A 20,876-nucleotide genomic window follows, 5' to 3' on the forward strand; every position below is an offset into this window, starting at 1 on the left:
CCCCAGGCTTTGGGCTCTCCCAGTAGCCCTCTCTCCCTTGATGGTTCTGGAGTACTGGATCCCCCCCTCCTGCCAACACAGGCTTCCCCAACTAGGGCACGATCTCCCGGCACAATCTCCCGGCACGATCTCCCGGCACGATCTCCCGATGTCATCTCCTCGGCCTCCACGGCCATGTCCCAGGACATGCCAGAGATTGCCTCCCAGACATTGCAGCTCCAGCGAGGAGGGCTGATCTCGAACCCAGAGCCCCTGCTTCTGCCGGGTCTCCAAACAGGCTCTCCAAACAGCATGGCCTCTGCTGCCTCTGCTCTGCACCTCCTGTCCTCGCCACGTGGAGTGAACAGCAGGTAATATGAACAACATAGAGGATTTTTACACTGGGAAATTATACAAGTGTGGTTGCACCGACAATTTCAAGCTTTTGAGTCTTATTGAGGAGAGACTTATTGAGCACACGACTAATAAAAGCAGGTGCGTCTGCGACAAAGCAGCAGACTGCAGACACGTAGGAGAAGGAGGAAGGACCCGCTCACTGCTACTTGCCGGTTCAAGAGCCCCCCATTTAACCCATTCTGACCTGAGATCAGATTCTAAAAATGTCTTCCACATCCTGACAGTTTTCTGAAAAAGCTATGTTTCTATGTCAGTCGTTCTTCGATTTTTCAAAAATAGCAGACCTACAAGCTCGTAGCACGCCACTCGGTGGCGCGCTATGAGCTTGTAGATCTGATATTTTTCAATAGCTAAAGCATAACATAATGCTAACACCAAAAGGGGTTCCCGCCCAAAATGGGTTAATGTCCACAATATGCAACGTTTCGGTCTTTCGACCTTCCTCAGACTTTTTAGTCACAGGGGACTAAAAAGTAAATACGGAATACAACGTTTATACGAATAAAGTTGGTGCAATTACTATAGTCTGGTTGCCTCCACACTAATAGTCTATAATATGATTTGTCTAGTTCTAGTATAATGCTCCATATTATTACCACTCTGTATTTACTACAAATGGAACCATCAGAATCATGCAGTATGAGCTCCAGCCTCCAGTATGAATGCACAATGTAACGTGTGATGTAAACATTGTCACCCTCACTCCCAGCTTGCTGTCCCTGGAGCTGGGTGGAGGATCCGTGTCTGTGGGAGGAGGTGGAGCAGGAGAGTCTGAGCCCAGACTGAGCAGCCACACTCCTTCTCTGCTGGAGAACGCCCTGTCGCACGACGGTGGCGCGGCGGCAGGGGGCGGAGCCTCTGACGTGGCCGGCCTCACGGCTTGGCCCGCAGCGCCTGATATCACTAGAGAAACCAGGAACAGCCTGAGAGACAACGGATTAGGAGATTGGTAAGGCCACACACACACACACTCTTCACTGGCACCATCTCATCTACACAGTAAAATCCTCCGTGTTATTTGAACTGAGCACAGGTCTCTGCATCGTCCGACCCATGGTTCAAGAGTTGTAAGCCAAAGCATGTAGCAAGCGTCTTGTTACAGCGCCACCATGAGGCCGATTTGAAAACGTTGTCCGGCTGGCGGACGACTGCAATTTCACTCTGACTCAGACATATACATATAAACAAAGCTGTTAACGCCCATACAGTATATAGGCATACAGTATATGAATGGTTGTTCAGAGCCACAGGGCATGCTAATATATATAATATATATATTATAGCATAACTGACACCAGGAATCTCCATGTATGGGCATACAAGAGACAATGACTGACAGAGGCAGAGATCACCATACATGAGCATAAAAGGGACACAGGTAGACAGACAGACAGATACAGAGATCGCCACAAAAAGGGACACTGACAGACGGGTACAACGGGTACTCTGACAAAGCCCTGACACTGACTCAGACATATCGGTCAGATCGGTGGTCGTGAGCGGGCCAAACTCTAGATGTGAGGGCCGCATATCGGCCCAAACCTCTAGTTATTTATATAATAAAATATTACTTTTTCTGTTGGATTACTTTAATAATCTAATTATTTCTATCTGATCTGTGTTTATGTAGTTCCAGAGAGGAGCTGAAGGACAGACACATGAGCTCACCCTACCACAGGCGCTCTTATCAGCTCACACAGAATGACAGTCAGGATGCCAGTGCAGAGCAGAGGTAACACCCTCTAAGATTTAACGTTTTATATCTGGAAGCTCTTACTTTGTTGCCTCCTGTTGTCATTTACTAATCTTTAACACTAGGGTGCAGTGTAGACACATCAAAAAGAAAGGACATTGCATGATCCTGGCTAGTGTAATGATGCCAGGACTGTCAATGCTCACACGTTAAGGTTGGCCGCTCTTATAGGGAGGCATACTATGGTCCGACGGAGCATTGGTTCGACATGCGTCCGCACCTCGGACTAGCGCCTGCTCCCGTGCTTGCGGTTATGGTTAGGTTAGGGTTTGAGGTGAGTTGTCGTGTTTCGGACCAATGACTAGTCGGACCAAACACATGCACTCGCTCTTATATACAACGTACCACCTCACCTTTTCAACTTCACTTCGGTTGTCACATTGAGTGACTCCAACATTTCTCTTCGAATGAAAAATGCATATATGTCTACCGCAGCATTTGGATAGATTTTCTGGTGATGAACAAACAAAAAGAATCCTGCATCATAGCCTTCTTAATCAGTTTCAAGTCATTGGGTCCCTGATGATTTGTGCACCATGACTTCACACATTGTGTATGTGCGTGTGTGTGTTTTCTCCAGTGACCATGATGACGAGGTAGCCAGCCTTGCATCGTCCTCGGGGAACTGCGGTGCACGTTCGTCTCACAGACTCCCCGTTAAAGACTGGAAGACCTCACCGCGAGGCTCGCCCAAACTGAAGAGGAAGAGCAAGAAAGAGGATGGGTGAGCAGATATTCTCTATTAACCCATTTTGGGCGGGAACCCCTTTTGGTGTTTTAAACATTGTTATAATTTAGCTATTGAAAAATAGCAGATCTACAAGCTCATAGCGCGCCACCGAGTGGTGCGCTACGAGCTTGTAGGTCTGCTATTTTTTGAAAAATCGTGAAAATATTTATTTCAGAAAACTGGAGGATTTAGAAGATTTTTTTTTTAAATTTTGAGGTCAGGCCTAAATGGTTTAAAGGCTTTTTCTCCTTTGTTACATATATTTGTAATGACATAATGTATGTGTGCAACTGTGCATTGCCCATTAGCAGCTCAAATGAGACCCACAGGCACACAATTAACACATTTCCCATTATAATTTTCAAATTGCCCAGCTTCCAGGTGGTTTCTTTTCACGTAATAGTGAGTGAACGCTCATAAGTTGTGATCTTTTGCCAGGAATTGTTTGTTGACATCATTTCCCATCCATTGTTTTGAGCGTTGTCTTGTTTCTGTCTCCTTAGAGAGTCCTCTCACTCTCAGTCCAGACAGGTAGACTCCCACTCCCACTCTAATCAAGTAAGTGGTTGTAATATATATATATATTGTTTTATTATTTTTCCTATTTTGGTGGAGGATTGTACCATTGCATGGTTAACCCAACTCTCGTCGGCTCAGTTTTCCCTACAAGATATTTAATCTGGAAAACATCCACTGAGAATCGATTGTGCCCGGCAGCGGGCAACAATTAGTTTTGATTAGGGGTCGCTCAGCAAGTTGGTGCACTCACTGCACTGGCCATATGATCCTTGTGAGTCAACCAGGGCCCGCCCCAGTTTGAATCCATCTCCTCTCATGTCTAGCTTGTCTTCCCTCACTCTCTCTACTCAGGGTTTCCTATCTCTCTATTCACGCTCTGCTAATTGCTATCTTGGCTTTCATGCTAAGTGAAGCATGAACAATATTTTGACTGAAGCACTTGGCGAGAAGTGGCTTTGCTCTCGTCTTGACTGGGTTTGACACGTTTAATTTACCAACTGAATAGTTCTGATTGGCAAAAGTCTGATCAAGTTAAGCAAGTTAGCCAGACCACAATGAACAAAAATGTAACGTTTTGGAACATTATCACAGCGCTTATGTCTGAAATAGTTTTGAAAGTCTGTCTGTATGGGTTTTAGGATTTTTTTTAACCAATGAAAAGCATTAACAATAGCTTGTGACTAAACTACATAGGGGACCCCATTCGGTTTTAAAAAAAAAGTTTTTCCTTTGTTTTTGCCTCTGGAGCAATCTCCTTTTTCGTGTTAACATAATTTTATTTATACAAAAGACGTGTATTGACGTCCTTTCTAATCAAACCGCAGGTGCCTTGGACGTGTATACATACTTTTGGGCTTTATTATTGATATAAAACAAAACAAAAAAAACTTTCAGGGTTTTTTGTTTTGTTCTCTCCTTCTGCACCATACTCCTTGTGTTTCGTGCATGCGCGCTGCCATTCACTTCCTTGTTTACGGCTCCAAAAGAACGGTTCGTAACTCCTAATCTAGGGAGCTCTCCATGGTTTTGACGAAAAGGACAATGTTCTGTCTTCATTTATGACTTCAGCATGACTTCAGGGGGACCTTTTAAGAGAAAAATCTGCCATATCTTCTTGCACTCTAAGCGCCTTTATTTTGTAAGATCCTGGCGGCATCGGTTGTGTTAAACAGGAACTCAGGTTTGGTCCTGCCCTTTTTTTTAGTCCGCTCCATCCTGTGTTTATTCCTACTAACAACAACATTTCATGTTTAAGAAAGTAGCACCGACAGATGTTAGCAGAATCTGAGTTCATAAGCCTTTAGCCGAATCTATCTTGAGAGATTACCCGGCGAAAAGTATTGGTTTTGGACTTGCAAGGTTTCCAGTTTCCACCTGACATTTTGAGAAAATGTCCCTCTCCTCTGTTCTATCTTTAATGCTCCATCTCTCCACAGATGAACTCTGAGGTTCAGGAGGAGCTGCTGATGCTGTTACGTGGCCAGCAGAGGGAGCTAGCGGAGCTGCGCGGTCATATGGACGTCATGCAGAGCTCAATCATGGCCCGAGTAGAGCATGTCCTGGTCAGCCACCGGGAAGACGATCGTATCCTTTTCTATTGTTGGACACCTTGGAGCAGAGTGGTTCCCAAACCCTTCAGGTCGAGACCCACCCAAAAGAGAGACTAGACTTTTTCCCGCGACCCAAAACTAGTGAAAATAGCAGATCTACAAGTGTCGCTTCGCACAGCATTGCACACACGTGTATCTATGATGCACCGCCATACATACTGCTTGGACTCAAGTTGGTGTCTTATCTAGTTCCAATTTTCTTGAGCAGGGAGTATAAAGGGCCTTGCAAACGCAGGCGTTGTTGCCTGGATCAACACAGGTCTCTTTCAGGTCTGTTGAAGAGGGGCGCAACAACGCAAGCAACAAATTCACGGGGCCGCGCTCACGTAAATACGCTTGCGTTGTCGCACCGTGACCACTCAGAGCAAAAACGCAGGTCTCATTGAAAATTAACTATAGGCATGTTTTATCGCTCCCCGTTTGCAAGGCCCTTAAGGGTGAACCTGTCCTTGACTACACGGCCTGAACTCAAAGGCATAGAATGCACCAGCATACAATGGCAAATATGGCCCAGTATCTTTGTAAAACACTGCCACACCATATGTCCTTGTGCAAAGAAATTCGCAAATGAAGGACAAGACTATAACTTTGTCATCTTTTGTGTTCACTAAGTGCACATTTTTAGCAGTATTGCGAGCAGATCTTAAAGTGCAATTTTAGAGAGGTTTGCATCTGAACCCAAGGCTTTGTGTGTGTTTTATGAGCTTTTATATCAACCATGGAGACTGGAGTGGAGTGTGGTAGTAGAAAGCTAGTATATTCAATATGCTGTCAATTTGGTAAGACAGCTGAAAATACCCGCCTTCATTCTGAGAAACTTGTCTGTTTCACACAAACTAGTATAACATCATTTGTTGTCCCTGAAAGAACCTGGAATGTCCTGCACATTTCATAGCGTTGGTTCATGGCTGACATTTTCTCCACATGTGTTAAAAGAAATGTGGAAAAAATGTTTCATGCCCTTCGTAGACGGCATTTTTCATATTTCATTTGGGAAACCAATCAGTTTGGGACAAAGTGGTTCAGTCATGAGATTTTATTTAGCTTTATTCCATTCTATAATGTTGTAGTCCTTGATGTACGGTGCCCTCAGAGCGCAAACTGGAGCGCGTGGTAGCAGACACCCAGTGCCGTCAGCAGCAACTGTATGAGCATCTCAGCCAAACGCTCGGCCACACCCTTGGCTCTTCCTTGACCAACAAAATGGACAAAATACTGAGAGACGAAATGAAGAGGACGGTTCCACAGAGTAAGGAGACCATGCGCACATGCATGCTCACACACGCACACAGTCCAACACGCCCCCCGACATGCTTGCGGTTATGTTTAGGTTTGGGCTTTGGGGTAGGGTTAGTAATAGTAATGTTTGACATATAGTACATGTTCACCCACATGCGTTGCGACGTGCTTGCGGTTATGTTTAGGTTTGGGGTAGGGTTAGTAATAGTAATGTTTGACATATAGTACATGTTCACCCACATGCGTTGCGACGTGCTTGCGGTTATGTTTAGGTTTGGGGTAGGATTAGTAATAGTAATGTTTGACATATAGTAAATGTTCACCCACATGCGTTGCGACGTGCTTGCGGTTATGTTTAGGTTTGGGGTAGGGTTAGTAATAGTAATGTTTGACATATAGTACATGTTCACCCACATGCGTTGCGACGTGCTTGCGGTTATATTTAGGTTTGGGGTAGGGTTAGTAATAGTAATGTTTGACATATAGGACATGTTCACCCACATGCGTTGCAACGTGCTTGCGGTTATGTTTAGGTTTGGGGTAGGGTTAGTAATAGTAATGTTTGACATATAGTACATGTTCACCCACATGCGTTGCGACGTGCTTGCGGTTATGTTTAGGTTTGGGGTAGGGTTAGTAATAGTAATGTTTGACATATAGTACATGTTCACCCACATGCGTTGCGACGTGCTTGCGGTTATGTTTAGGTTTGGGGTAGGGTTAGTAATAGTAATGTTTGACATATAGTACATGTTCACCCACATGCGTTGCGACGTGCTTGCGGTTATGTTTAGGTTTGGGGTAGGGTTAGTAATAATGTTTGACATATAGTACATGTTCACCCACATGCGTTGCGACGTGCTTGCGGTTATGTTTAGGTTTGGGGTAGGGTTAGTAATAGTAATGTTTGACATATAGTACATGTTCACCCACATGCGTTGCGACGTGCTTGCGGTTATGTTTAGGTTTGGGGTAGGGTTAGTAATGGTAATGTTTGACATATAGTACATGTTCACCCACATGCGTTGCAACGTGCTTGCGGTTATGTTTAGGTTTGGGGTAGGGTTAGTAATAGTAATGTTTGACATATAGTACATGTTCACCCACATGCGTTGCGACGTGCTTGCGGTTATGTTTAGGTTTGGGGTAGGGTTAGTAATAGTAATGTTTGACATATAGTACATGTTCACCCACATGCGTTGCGACGTGCTTGCGGTTATGTTTAGGTTTGGGGTAGGGTTAGTAATAGTAATGTTTGACATATAGGACATGTTCACCCACATGCGTTGCAACGTGCTTGCGGTTATGTTTAGGTTTGGGGTAGGGTTAGTAATAGTAATGTTTGACATATAGTACATGTTCACCCACATGCGTTGCGACGTGCTTGCGGTTATGTTTAGGTTTGGGGTAGGGTTAGTAATAGTAATGTTTGACATATAGTACATGTTCACCCACATGCGTTGCGACGTGCTTGCGGTTATGTTTAGGTTTGGGGTAGGGTTAGTAATAGTAATGTTTGACATATAGTACATGTTCACCCACATGCGTTGCGATGTGCTTGCGGTTATGTTTAGGTTTGGGGTAGGGTTAGTAATAATGTTTGACATATAGTACATGTTCACCCACATGCGTTGCGACGTGCTTGCGGTCATGTTTAGGTTTGGGGTAGGGTTAGTAATAGTAATGTTTGACATATAGGACATGTTCACCCACATGCGTTGCAACGTGCTTGCGGTTATGTTTAGGTTTGGGGTAGGGTTAGTAATGGTAATGTTTGACATATAGTACATGTTCACCCACATGCGTTGCAACGTGCTTGCGGTTATGTTTAGGTTTGGGGTAGGGTTAGTAATAGTAATGTTTGACATATAGTACATGTTCACCCACATGCGTTGCGACGTGCTTGCGGTTATGTTTAGGTTTGGGGTAGGGTTAGTAATAGTAATGTTTGACATATAGTACATGTTCACCCACATGCGTTGCGACGTGCTTGCGGTTATGTTTAGGTTTGGGGTAGGGTTAGTAATAGTAATGTTTGACATATAGTACATGTTCACCCACATGCGTTGCGACGTGCTTGCGGTTATGTTTAGGTTTGGGGTAGGGTTAGTAATAGTAATGTTTGACATATAGTACATGTTCACCCACATGCGTTGCGACGTGCTTGCGGTTATGTTTAGGTTTGGGGTAGGGTTAGTAATAGTAATGTTTGACATATAGTACATGTTCACCCACATGCGTTGCGACGTGCTTGCGGTTATGTTTAGGTTTGGGGTAGGGTTAGTAATAGTAATGTTTGACATATAGGACATGTTCACCCACATGCGTTGCAACGTGCTTGCGGTTATGTTTAGGTTTGGGGTAGGGTTAGTAATAGTAATGTTTGACATATAGTACATGTTCACCCACATGCGTTGCGACGTGCTTGCGGTTATGTTTAGGTTTGGGGTAGGGTTAGTAATAGTAATGTTTGACATATAGTACATGTTCACCCACATGCGTTGCGACGTGCTTGCGGTTATGTTTAGGTTTGGGGTAGGGTTAGTAATAGTAATGTTTGACATATAGTACATGTTCACCCACATGCGTTGCGACGTGCTTGCGGTTATGTTTAGGTTTGGGGTAGGGTTAGTAATAGTAATGTTTGACATATAGGACATGTTCACCCACATGCGTTGCAACGTGCTTGCGGTTATGTTTAGGTTTGGGGTAGGGTTAGTAATAGTAATGTTTGACATATAGGACATGTTCACCCACATGCGTTGCAACGTGCTTGCGGTTATGTTTAGGTTTGGGGTAGGGTTAGTAATGGTAATGTTTGACATATAGTACATGTTCACCCACATGCGTTGCAACGTGCTTGCGGTTATGTTTAGGTTTGGGGTAGGGTTAGTAATGGTAATGTTATGTTTAGGTTTGGGGTAGGGTTAGTAATGGTAATGTTAGGTTTGGGGTAGGGTTAGTAATGGTAATGTTATGTTTAGGTTTGGGGTAGGGTTAGTAATGGTAATGTTATGTTTAGGTTTGGGGTAGGGTTAGTAATGGTAATGTTATGTTTAGGTTTGGGGTAGGGTTAGTAATGGTAATGTTATGTTTAGGTTTGGGGTAGGGTTAGTAATGGTAATGTTATGTTTAGGTTTGGGGTAGGGTTAGTAATAGTAATGTCCGACATACACTACATGTTCACCCGTGGCTTTGTGTGGTGCCACTCTTAAGGGACTACTGGGTTGGGCTTGCTGGATGCATGTTCCTTCCCCTAGTATGTCTGTCAGAAGACGTTGAGGGGTGATTTCACCCGCGTGCCTAGATCAGGGGTGCCCAAAAGGTAGATTGCGATCTACCAGTAGATCACAAAGGCTGTGTAAGTAGATCACATGACATGCCCGTAAAAAAATATATAATTTAAATTTAAATATAATACAAATATTTGTGGCATCTGCCACTTGAATTAAGGTGACTTGACATCAAATTTCTTTTCAGCAATGGGATGTGTAATATATGTAATATGTTGAGCTGGTTATTTTGAAAGTAGCTATCAAGTCCAAAATCACACCCGTGTGAACTGAGTGGTGCAACTCCGTGTGGGGGTCTCCGGGGGGTCCCTGGAACATCCAGACCCACAGGAACGCGCCCAGGGTGCCGGCCCGGTTCCCTGGGCATTGTAATTCGCAGGCAACAGGGCAACACTATCTCTCTGTTTTTAGCACAACAGTGTCACTTTTGCCCCTATTGGTACTATAAAATAGCTCAAGGCTGATTACTTAGGTTAGGACCCGCTGCAGTGGTGTCCGGTTAGAACTTAAACCAGGATTCTTCGACTTCTGCCTTCTCCCTGAAGCCGACCCTTGTTATATATTCTCCCGACTATGCTTGTCACGATGACTAAGCCAGTTAGATCTATCCATATATGGTTCTACCACATCTATCTGATATCAGCACTAGGTTGGCTCGGGCCAAATATAGGGATTGTCATACTAGACATGTCATATGTCATATAGCCCAATGTCCGAGTTGGATATCCTCATATGGGGACTAAATATCCAATGAGCAACTACTCGGATCCAACAACATGACTGGAAGCGAGAGTCTTCGTTACAGGTACCCTAAACATAGGAACACAGGGACACGGGACACCACCAGGCAGGGACGGACATTGCGGTTCCTTGGAGTGGTTTGTAACTTGGCACCACTCAATTGTGGTCACCCCTGGCCTAGATGCTTCCCTGTTTTTACTACCCAGTTTCGCACCAGTGAGGGGAGGGAGGGGCTAGCCCACACCGTGCCCGCCGCAGTCAGCGCACACAGAACGTCAGACCAGTCATTAGTCCTACAACCTATCTCAAACCCTCACCCTAACCCTAACCTCCCACGGGGCAGCACACCTAAACCTAACCTTAACCCTCTCCCAACCAACCCTTAACGCACCCCTCACCAACCTTAATCCGGTCGTTTTAACGCACCCCTCACCAACCTTAATCCGGTCGTCTTAACGCACCCCTCACCAACCTTATGTCTAACCAATGACGCCTTGCCCCCCCGCCCTTCCCTCCCCTCCCCTTACTGGTGCGAAACTGGGTAGTAAAAACGGGGACGCGGCCTAGATGCATATCAATGGGCCATGGTGTGACCTGTAGTGTAGGTGTTGAGCAATGTGCACGACGTGGCATCATTAAAATGGAGTCCCGCCAAAGGGATGTAAACACTGCCCGGACCGGACCCAGTTGACGGTGATAAAACAGGGACCCAAACTTGTACAGTATGGGTCATGGATATTATTCAAGCAAGCGCATGTGACTGCATTGGAGAAAGTGATGAAAGTTGGCGACACATTGCAGACCAGTAGAGTAGTCAAGTCAACATTACTTGCGCCATCATTTGCGCGACAATTAACAAACATTAACAAAACAAAAGCTCTAGGTTACTGCATTAGGTTGAATGAGATGTAAAGCCCAAAACATATATTAGTTTGTTTATACTCGCGCAACTAGTTGACCCATATTTTTGGCAAGCAACTTTTCTGCATAGAGTATACAGCTCTACACAGCCATCTATTATAATATTTTACAACACTGTGTGCTTCCGTATGTTGACAAGCTTTATGGATATACTGATTTCCTTTTCCAGCAGCACTTGGCACCCGCCCACAGAGCCAAAACTACTAGTAATTGGTGTACTGACCATGTTACTGTGCTTAACTGACCAGCCAACTGGCCTGACCTGAACCCCACAGAGAATCTAGGTTGTATTGTCAAGAGGAAGGTGTGAGACACTAGCCTGGCTAATAAGCCAGACTCAAATCACACTGTTGTGTGGTATTTGAGTCTGGAGATGCTGTGTATGGATCTTGTTTTCCGGGGTGCGGGTTCAAACATTTTCTCTTTGACGCAATTGGTCAGAGCTACTGTCAGTCAAAGGTCTCAAGCATTGAACGTCAATGTAACAAAGCCCGCCCATATTGCATACCGTGTCCCGATTGGCCACACCAGTTCTCTGGTGTAGGAAATGGGCGTACAATTGAGCCTCTCCAGACCGTAATCCGCCGGCAGGCAATTTGTTTTTTTGCCAACGGCTGATTCGGTCTGGCTTATTAGCCAGGCTAGTGAGACACTACATTCAACAATACAAATTAGTTTAAAGCTGCTATCAAAGCAAATCTGGGCTTCCATAAGACCTCAACAGTGCCACAGGCTTATCACCTCCATGCCACGCCCCATTGATGAAATAATTTGTTTAAAAGTAGCCCAGACCATGTATTGAGTGCATCAATTAACATACTTTTCAGATGGCCGACATTTCTGTATTATAAATGTTTTTTTAGTGCTCTCATAAATTATTCTAATATATTTTGAGATAGGATTTTATGAGCTGTATGCCAGAAGATTAAAACAAAAAAACGTTTTCAATATTTCACTTTATGTGCAATTAATCTAGAAAATAAGGTTTTACATTTTTAATTATATTAGGAAAGAAAATTGACTTTTCTACGATATTCTAATTAATTGAGATGCACCTGTATATTCTTTCTATAACTATGAACAGATTGCATCTGTGATAAATGGGAAAGAAGCGCAGCACTGATGTAACAAAGTGTAATGACCAGTTACGGCAATCAATTGAAGGATTACACGTTTAGGGAAACCATGGCAGACAAATGATAGATTTTGTCTCTGTGTCTCATGTAGCCATCTCAAAGAGCCTGGAGCCAGTGACGGGCCAGATGAGCAGCACCATTGCTGCTAAGCTGACAGCCGTGGAGGCGAGCCTCAAGGACAACGTCAGCAAGGTTGTTAAATCTAAGGTGAGTTGTCTCACGCACGCAACACGTTTTTCAACAAGTTTCTGTATTGTGTTCCTCCATTGATTGTTCAATAGCATACACTGACACCACGGCGCGTAAACAGCGCCTCAAACTGACTCCGCCCACAAACGAGGGAAGTTGTGATTTGCGCTCGTTCACTGCAATGCAATTTGCGGCATTTTCAAAACAATATTGAGCAGAGTAGCGATTATCAAACGTATTTGCAATGCCATACGTTGAAAGATCTGTTGCCCGTGGACAAGGCACGCTACCTCCGCAAGTTAGATAGCATCGGCATAGATTTTTGTCCGTATGTGATTAAGGATTGGACCAAGTTGCATTGGCAGCCATAGAAAATTCTTACCCCAGGCTAAAACCGGATGTGACGTTTTTGGGCGTTCCTGTCTAGCGTGGTGTCAGTGTATAGCAAAGTAGTAACCAATAACTTGGTTAATAAACTTAACTAACTAACCAATTACTTGGTTAATAAACTATTTTCCCTAAACTCTTCTCGCCCCTTCCTTCACCATTCTCCAGAACACCACAGACGCGATTGGACGAGCGGCGGCCGAGGCCTTGCAGGGCCCCATCCAGGCAGCCTATAAGGAGGCCTTCCAGAACATTGTACTACCCGTTTTTGAGAGGGGATGTCAAAATATGTTCCAGCAGATCAACGACAGCTTCAAGCAGGGCACGCAAGAGTGTAAGACATTTCATTCTGTTAATTGTCAGACTTAACTGGCTCATTGGCGAGAGTATGAAACATGCACAGATAAAAAGACACCCGTCTTTTATCAGTGGAGGCCAAGGTTAAAGGCTGAAAGAAAATGAAGGATGCAGGCTTTTAGTAGCCCTTGTGTTTACATTCCTTTCATAACTCAAGCGAAGGAAAGCGCAGCGTTCCATGTCGCTTAGTGTAGCCCAGCGTTCCATGTCGCTTAGTGTAGCCCAGCTATCATAGAGCTCAACTGTGGGGTGCAGTACATAGTTTAGACCAGTGTTTCCCAACCTGTGTGCCGCGGCACTTTACTGTGCCGTTTGATGTGTCCAGGTGTGCCGCCTGATTTGACCGAAAATAACACTAACCCTCCCCCGAAAGCAATATTATAGCTACTGGGCTGCAGGCTTCCTATTGTTGCGTCGTTGTTGTTGTCACACGTCTAACCATTAGACGTGCGATAACGGCCATTGAAATGTTAATGCATCCAGAAGACGCTACATTTCGCGCATATGCACGTAGACAGCAGACACATACAGTCCTACATGTCCCGACCCAAACACTGAGGAGGTAAAGTAAACGTGACGTTGTTGTGATTAAACATAATGTGCCACGAAAAATAGCTGTCCAACTGTTCATACATGATCGCCTCGTTCGGCCAACACAATATATCTCCCTGACCTCCACAGAAGCGCAGTGATGCCTGATTTATTCTTCGTCGTACCGTACACGTGTTCCATGCTGAAAATGGCTGATTTACAAGCTCCCGCAACGCGTTGTGAGCTTGTCGATCAGCTATTTTCAGCACGTGGAAATATGCAGGCTGTGAGAACTGAGACCCTTCACAATAAAAGCATGCAGCTTTCACAAGTTGGCCCATAATAAAGACAAGGAAAAGGATTAAGAATTAGGTGGCATTTCACATTGCATATGAGCTATTTTTTCTCCAAAATGTATTTTTTTAAAGGAATTATTTTTTTATTATTAAATCCCCCAAAGTTTTTTTTATTCAATAAAGTCTGAGGTTCTATATGGCTATGGGCTGTGGTACTGTGGTAATAATAATAATTCAAAAAAGAAAGAACGAAAAATAACTAAAATAGTTCATTTTTTGGAACCATGAACTTCAAAATATATATTGAATGATGTGTATGTGTATATATATATATATATATATATATATACACATACACATACACATACACATACATACACATATGTATGTATATAGATAGGCCTATACACCGTATATCTAGGTGTGCCCTGAGATTTTTAGGCTATGAAAAGTGTGCCCTGGGACAAAAAAGGTTGGGAAACACTGGTTTAGACAGTACTTGGTTTAGACTAGTCATTGGTTAGACCAGTCATTAGTCCTACAACTACAACCTATCTCAAACCCTCACCCTAACCCTAACCTCCCATGGGGCAGCACACCTAACCTTAAAGGCGTAGTGCAACGGAAATGGTGGACATTTTATTTTGAAGTTTCAAACGGTTTCAAGTTGAAACACCGGTCTGAAGTTTCCCTTCAGGCGATGGGACGGTAGCTAGGGACGGTAGCTATGCTATACGCAGCGCACGGTGTGTGTTTGTTTACAAATCAGATGGACGGCCATGCTGTACCAGTTTACTGTTATGTGGCTTATTTCTACCCTATAATGTTTTGAGATACATATTTTAGCGTGATGATTAAGTTGAAACCGAGTAATACACTGTCTGGATGTCATCTTGAATGGGAATAAAAACGGAGGATTTCTGTAATCAGTAGCAGCTGAGCTGCCTGTGCTGGACGGATGCGGAGATATGGGGAATCAAACGGGTGAGCTTCATTTTTATTGGCTTTTATCGATGTGTGTCTCGACACGTCATCACGCAGCACGTTTTCGTTTTCAGGAAGTAATACAAAATATATTTTTATGGACTTTTGATATAAAAACACACACATATGAGAATTTGGCCATTTTTTGGGCATCCATTGTTAGGTATGCCCATATGATGACCACGGATATGGTCTAAAAGTGTGAAAAACGTATTTTTCATTTCACTACGCCTTTAACCCATGTCTAACCAATGATTAGTCTAAACTAAGTATGCACCCCCAACTGGGATGTGCCGAAGTTAGAGTGATGTGGTAAACGATGTTTTATGCTCCTGTAGAAACCACACGTCTGTATGCAATCAATCTAGTGTTAAGCAAATGTCATGGAGAAATACTTGACTAGTACCCAAAGTCATCACTGATTGTTGGAGCTTGCGTTACCGTGCAAAATGTTATCGTCCTCCACGTGAATTTCTGCTACACTAGATCGTAGAGAGACGATCGTACATCATCATCGTAAAATCTCAGCCACAATATTTACGTGATTGGAAGCATTAGGAAGAGCATGCACAATGGTGGGGCTCGAAATTGTGACCATTTTGGTCGCAAATGCGCCTGAATTTTAATCTTTGCGATCTAAAAATATAACTGGGAGCACCAGTGCCACTGCATATAATTGCTGTAGTGCGACCAAAACGATCGCGACCGAAACTGTCATGGGCCGGTTCCGTCCCGCGAGATGATTTGATCCAACTCGTAGAGCATAAATATCTGAACATGTCAGAAAAAAAAGTAAGTTCCTAGTCCATTCCTGTCCAGAGATTTTTTAAAGAAATATCTCCTTGGCTTGTTCTGCTCTCCCTCTAACCTCTCGTCGTCAGTCCACATTAAGTGGTTGATTAACATCAGCTGGGTGATCAGACCTAGGAACGCTTCCGGTCGGCAGAAGCGTTCCTAGGACACTGACCATCAACTCTGCGACATTGTCTCCAATAAATCCAGACCCACTGCATTGCATTGTCTCTTTTGGCTCTTTGCCGTTATACTAGGCCTACTTCACTGTCAGCCTGCCTGCTATTCACTGTGTCAGTCAGTTCTGTGCTCCAGTGTCGTGTTTGATATTAGTTTAATGGATTCTACTTTAGCATTATTATTATTATTTTGTTTTACTTTGGAAACTATGCCAAGCAAAGCCCAAGAGCCACGTGTAGTCCAAGATCAGCGCATATTGCGGTGCTGCGCGTATAGCAGATTCAACAGGAGACGTCACGGGCGGCGTTGATAAATGAGCTGGTGTTACGCGTCGTGCAGCGTCTGTGTTTTTTTTTGTAGACGCTTGGCTCGTCGACTAGAGATCATGTCACGTTCTAAAAAAAAAACAGTCCACTTTCTTCTTTAGGTATGCATGCATTCACATTGGAACGATCCGTATCTGAATACACTTCAACGGTCCAGATACCCGCCCCCCATGCGGTCTCGGGGACGGTTGGGCGATCCGCTCCCGGGAACGGTACGCATCATTCACACTACCACAACATCTGCCAAGTGGTCCCGAGTGCGGACCCGGGACCATAGTGTGAATTGCCCCTGAAACTCTGAGAGTGTACATACTATGGGTATACCAATTTCCCTGTACATTTGTACACTCTCAGAGTTAAATTAACTTTGATTTTGCAATATACAGTGGGGTCCCAGAGATAGAAATGGGGAACGGTAGCCTAATTCAGGTCAAACTGGGGGTCCTTGAAATGAAAATGGCTGAAAATCACTGCTAGAGCCGTACAAATCTTCTCTTATGAGGGTCCCTGGCATATATTTTCAAATGGGGGTCAGTGGGCTAATGAGTGTCAATTTGGGGGTCCTTGACATGAAAAAGTTTGGGAACCACTGTTGTAGGCTACAAGTGTAATACCAATAATGAATGTAAAAAATCGATTACATATTGGTGCTCGTTACATTTTGGTGGGTGTTTTTTTTAGCTCCCCTGTGTATTTTCTGTACACCCCCACCACCTCAGGACATTTTGGTACTGCAGCTAAAACGGCTTCAGAAGCAAAAAAAGAAATGCCATGGACTGGTTATATCAGAGTGGTGATTGAGGCTCAAACCATTAGAAATAAGTTTGAGGGACATAAGACAATATGATATTTTTTTTTTTAATAATTCATGTTATAGCTGCTTTAAAATATGTACACGTCTTATACATATTTGGCATTTTCCAATTCATTAATGAACAGAAACAAATGTTTATGGTCATGATTCATGATGTCCACTGGTTGGTTTGATTCTAGCCTTAAAACTTTAGTATTTTTTGAAACGTCTATGGATTAACCCATTTTGGGCGGGAACCCCTTTTGGTGTTAGCATTATGTTATGCTTTAGCTATTGAAAAATAGCAGATCTACAAGCTCATAGCGTGCCACCGAGTGGCGCGCTACGAGCTTGTAGGTCTGCTATTTTTGAAAAATCGAAGAACGACTGACATAGAAACATAGCTTTTTCAGAAAACTGTCAGGATGTAGAAGACATTTTTAGAATCTGATCTCGGGTCAAAATGGGTTAAATGAATGGAAAGTTCTCTTCCGGCATCAGCGCTGTTCAAAATGTGGGCAGTTTCTGGTGAGTGCTATTGGAAATGAATGACTGCTGGGCCGCTGTGTTGCTTGCTTGCTTGTTTCTGCCAGAGTGTGAGTGCAGGATAAGACTTCATTGTTCACTGGAACAAGATGTGTACTTTCTTTTTCACCATGGCATGGACGGAGCAAGTGACGGTCACAGTGTTATTTAATGGTTTTCTACAGGCACTTGCATTCTTGCAAAAGCAAATTGAGGTTTCTCTCATAGGGTTTTGACCTGCCACTTTCCCTGTCTAGACGACTCCATCACATTCTTTCGTTTTACTTTGGCAGCAATAAACAGACCTTGAATTCTGACGACGCAATGACATAATTATCTGAAAATCGAATTAAAAGATATCTCATGAAAACACAGGCATGCCTTCGGTCATTATGCTCTCATAGGGTCTTGACCTGCCACTTTCCCTCGTCTAGACGACTCCATCACGTCGTTTCGTTTACTTTGAACTAAAGGCAATAAACAGACCTTGAATTCTGATGATGAAAATCGAAAATCGATTTAAAAGATATTTCATGAAAACACAGGCATGGCCCTGGTCATTATGGTTTTTATAAACTAAGTCTGAGACGTGTTTTCTGCTGAAATCCACCTCTGTCGAGTTGGATGGAGAGACATACTGTATGCATTGGCTGCCTGGTGGGGGAGACTACAATGCAGCTACCCATTCGAGCACATCATGCCAGGCATATTACAAACTAAAACCATAATTTCCCCCCCTTCTAGATATTCAACAACTGGAGGCCCACGTTAAGAACAGGAAGCAGAGAGAGCAGGAGGCACGGGACCCCATGATTGGCCAGCTCCAGCAGATGCTGGACAACTTCCAGAACTCCACCGATCAGCTGGCCACGAGCATCACGACCAGCGTCCGGGCAGAGGTCCAGCACCAGCTCCAGATGATGGTGGGAAAGTATGTATCTGGTTATTACTTGGTTAATAAACTTGACTAACTAACCAATTACTTGGTTAACCCATTTTGACCTGAGATCAGATTCTAAAAATGTCTTCTACATCCTGACAGTTTTCTGAAAAAGCTATGTTTTTCGATTTTTCAAAAATAGCAGACCTACAAGCTCGTAGCGCGCCACTCGGTGGCGCGCTATGAGCTTGTAGATCTGCTATTTTTCAATGGCTAAAGCATAACATAATGCTAACACCAAAAGGGCTCCAGATGATGGTGGGAAAGTATGTATCTGACCTGCCTGCACATTGATCTCACTACATTTATACCGGGATATTTAATGATCAAGTTGATTGATTGTAGCCGTTGCTACTAGAGTTTAAATCTGCTATTTTGCTTTTCACACATAATTACTGTTCCCATAGTTCCCACAATATGATGCCTTGCTGTACTTATTCTGAATATGTCCGTTGTGTTGCAAACACCCGTTTTAGTTGATCACATGTTGCTTTATTTAAAGTTAAAAAAACACGTAATTGTCCACTGTGTAAATTTGGTAATAAAACAATATTGTGAGCAGTCCATATTTGATCTTTTGCTAAAGAGGTGTCCCACCACAAAATATGTCGGCTAAAAGTTGATTGATAGCCCCCACGGTAATTGCTCTCATAACATTGATTGATAACCCAATCGCACGTTTGGAATATCAAATATGCATAGCTGTAGTTGCATATGCCAGCAGTCCTGGCGGAAGTCACTGCTTATTGAGCAGGTGTGTAATGGATTGGAGAGGAGAAACAAGGAAAGCTTAACCCATTTTGGGCGGGAACCCCTTTTGGTGTAAGCATTATGTTATGCTTTAGCTATTGAAAAATAGCAGATCTACAAGCGAGGTCTACGAGCTTGTAGGTCTGCTATTTTTGAAAAATCGAAGAACCACTGACATAGAAACATAGCTTTCTCAGAAAACTGTCAGGATGTAGAAGACATTTTTAGAATCTGATCTCGGGTCAAAATGGCTTAATCCTTGGGCTAATGTAAGAACACAAGTTCGATTGAGCCTCTTGTTCCCTCTGCAATTAATTCCACAGCCTCTGAGGTTTATAGATTTTGTCAGGGCCGGAGCAGAGAGAAGTGTAGAAACTCACCAAACTTACTCTGTAAAGAGTTTAACATCTTCAAATGTTAACATTTGCTCTGGAGTAAATGTTCATACATGTATTGCGTGTGTATTTGAAAGGATATGGCTTTTTTATTAGTACCCACATTTGGATCTTTTAGAGACCATCTCAAAATAAACACAACTGTAATTCATAATGGTTAACCATTCGTTCAAGTGAACCTTAGCATCCCTACTAGTTCAGAACGTGCCATGATGCGTTGTGATCGGCTTTTTTTAGCAAAGGAATTTGGTTTAAAACTGAAACAGAGTAGACTAAGTGCCATTTGGGTCCAGTTTTCCAAGTATAGACTGTTAAAGTGGTCATAAGGAAAAATATTTTAAGTAGACTTGATGACATTGTTGTAGCAATATCACTCTACATAATCGTTATTTTGAAACTTGCCATCATGTGAGATACAGGAGGGTTGTGACAACAAATATTACCCATAAACCAATTGAGCAAGTATGACATGACTAACTTTCCCTTCTCTCCCCGTCTCCTACACATTTCCACCTCTCTCTCCTCCCCAGTCTGCAGGAGTCTATTCTAAGTCACGTGCAGCGTATCGTTAAAGGCGAGGTCACCCAGGCCATGAAAGATCAGCAGGCTGTGGTCACCTCTAGCATCATGCAGGCCATGAGGTCTGCGGCCAGCACGCCCGTCCCCACAGCACACCTGGACTACCAGACACAGCAAGCCAACATCCTGCAACTGCTACAGCAAGGACAGCTCAACCAAGCTTTCCAAACGGTACTCCACATGGACAAACACACACAGATATACTGCCACAATCTTGCAAGCCGATAGTACTCGATCAACAAGGCCATGTCAAACAATGGCACAACAATACACAACACCATCTCGATTCTTTTGTGTGCACACTCACAGCAGTCGGTCACAAACAATGGATGCATACAACAAGACAATCTACTACTGCAACATAAAGCAGACTTTTCATTCATACAATTTATATGTTTTCTCTCTTTTTCCGGGGCGGGAACCCCTTTTGGTGTTAGCATTATGTTATGCTTTAGCTATTGAAAAATAGCAGATCTACCGAGTGGCGCGCTACGAGCTTGTAGGTCTGCTATTT

At 43.6% G+C, this 20,876-nt stretch overlaps 1 protein-coding gene across 7 annotated transcripts in view; it reads left to right on the plus strand.

Moving 5' to 3' along the window:
• edc4 (enhancer of mRNA decapping 4) overlaps positions 1–20,876 on the plus strand; it is a 62,649-nt gene that overhangs the window by 27,833 nt on the left and 13,940 nt on the right. For 3 of the 7 annotated variants that reach the window (XM_079500620.1, XM_079500622.1, XM_079500623.1), the window contains exons 18-30: positions 7–350; positions 1,106–1,345; positions 2,027–2,128; positions 2,730–2,873; positions 3,383–3,437; positions 4,835–4,982; positions 6,102–6,257; positions 12,430–12,545; positions 13,083–13,248; positions 15,029–15,082; positions 16,482–16,592; positions 18,443–18,629; positions 20,314–20,533. In XM_079500620.1, coding sequence (XP_079356746.1) covers positions 7–350; positions 1,106–1,345; positions 2,027–2,128; positions 2,730–2,873; positions 3,383–3,437; positions 4,835–4,982; positions 6,102–6,257; positions 12,430–12,545; positions 13,083–13,248; positions 15,029–15,082; positions 16,482–16,592; positions 18,443–18,629; positions 20,314–20,533 — 2,043 coding nt within the window. The remainder of the gene's footprint in view (positions 1–6; positions 351–1,105; positions 1,346–2,026; positions 2,129–2,729; positions 2,874–3,382; positions 3,438–4,834; positions 4,983–6,101; positions 6,258–12,429; positions 12,546–13,082; positions 13,249–15,028; positions 15,083–16,481; positions 16,593–18,442; positions 18,630–20,313; positions 20,534–20,876) is intronic. The other 4 variants (XM_079500625.1, XM_079500621.1, XM_079500624.1 and 1 more) reach the window with 4 other exon arrangements.

Source organism: Electrona antarctica, assembly GCF_951216825.1.
Source record: "Electrona antarctica genome assembly, chromosome: 5".
Classification (NCBI taxonomy): domain Eukaryota; kingdom Metazoa; phylum Chordata; class Actinopteri; order Myctophiformes; family Myctophidae; genus Electrona; species Electrona antarctica.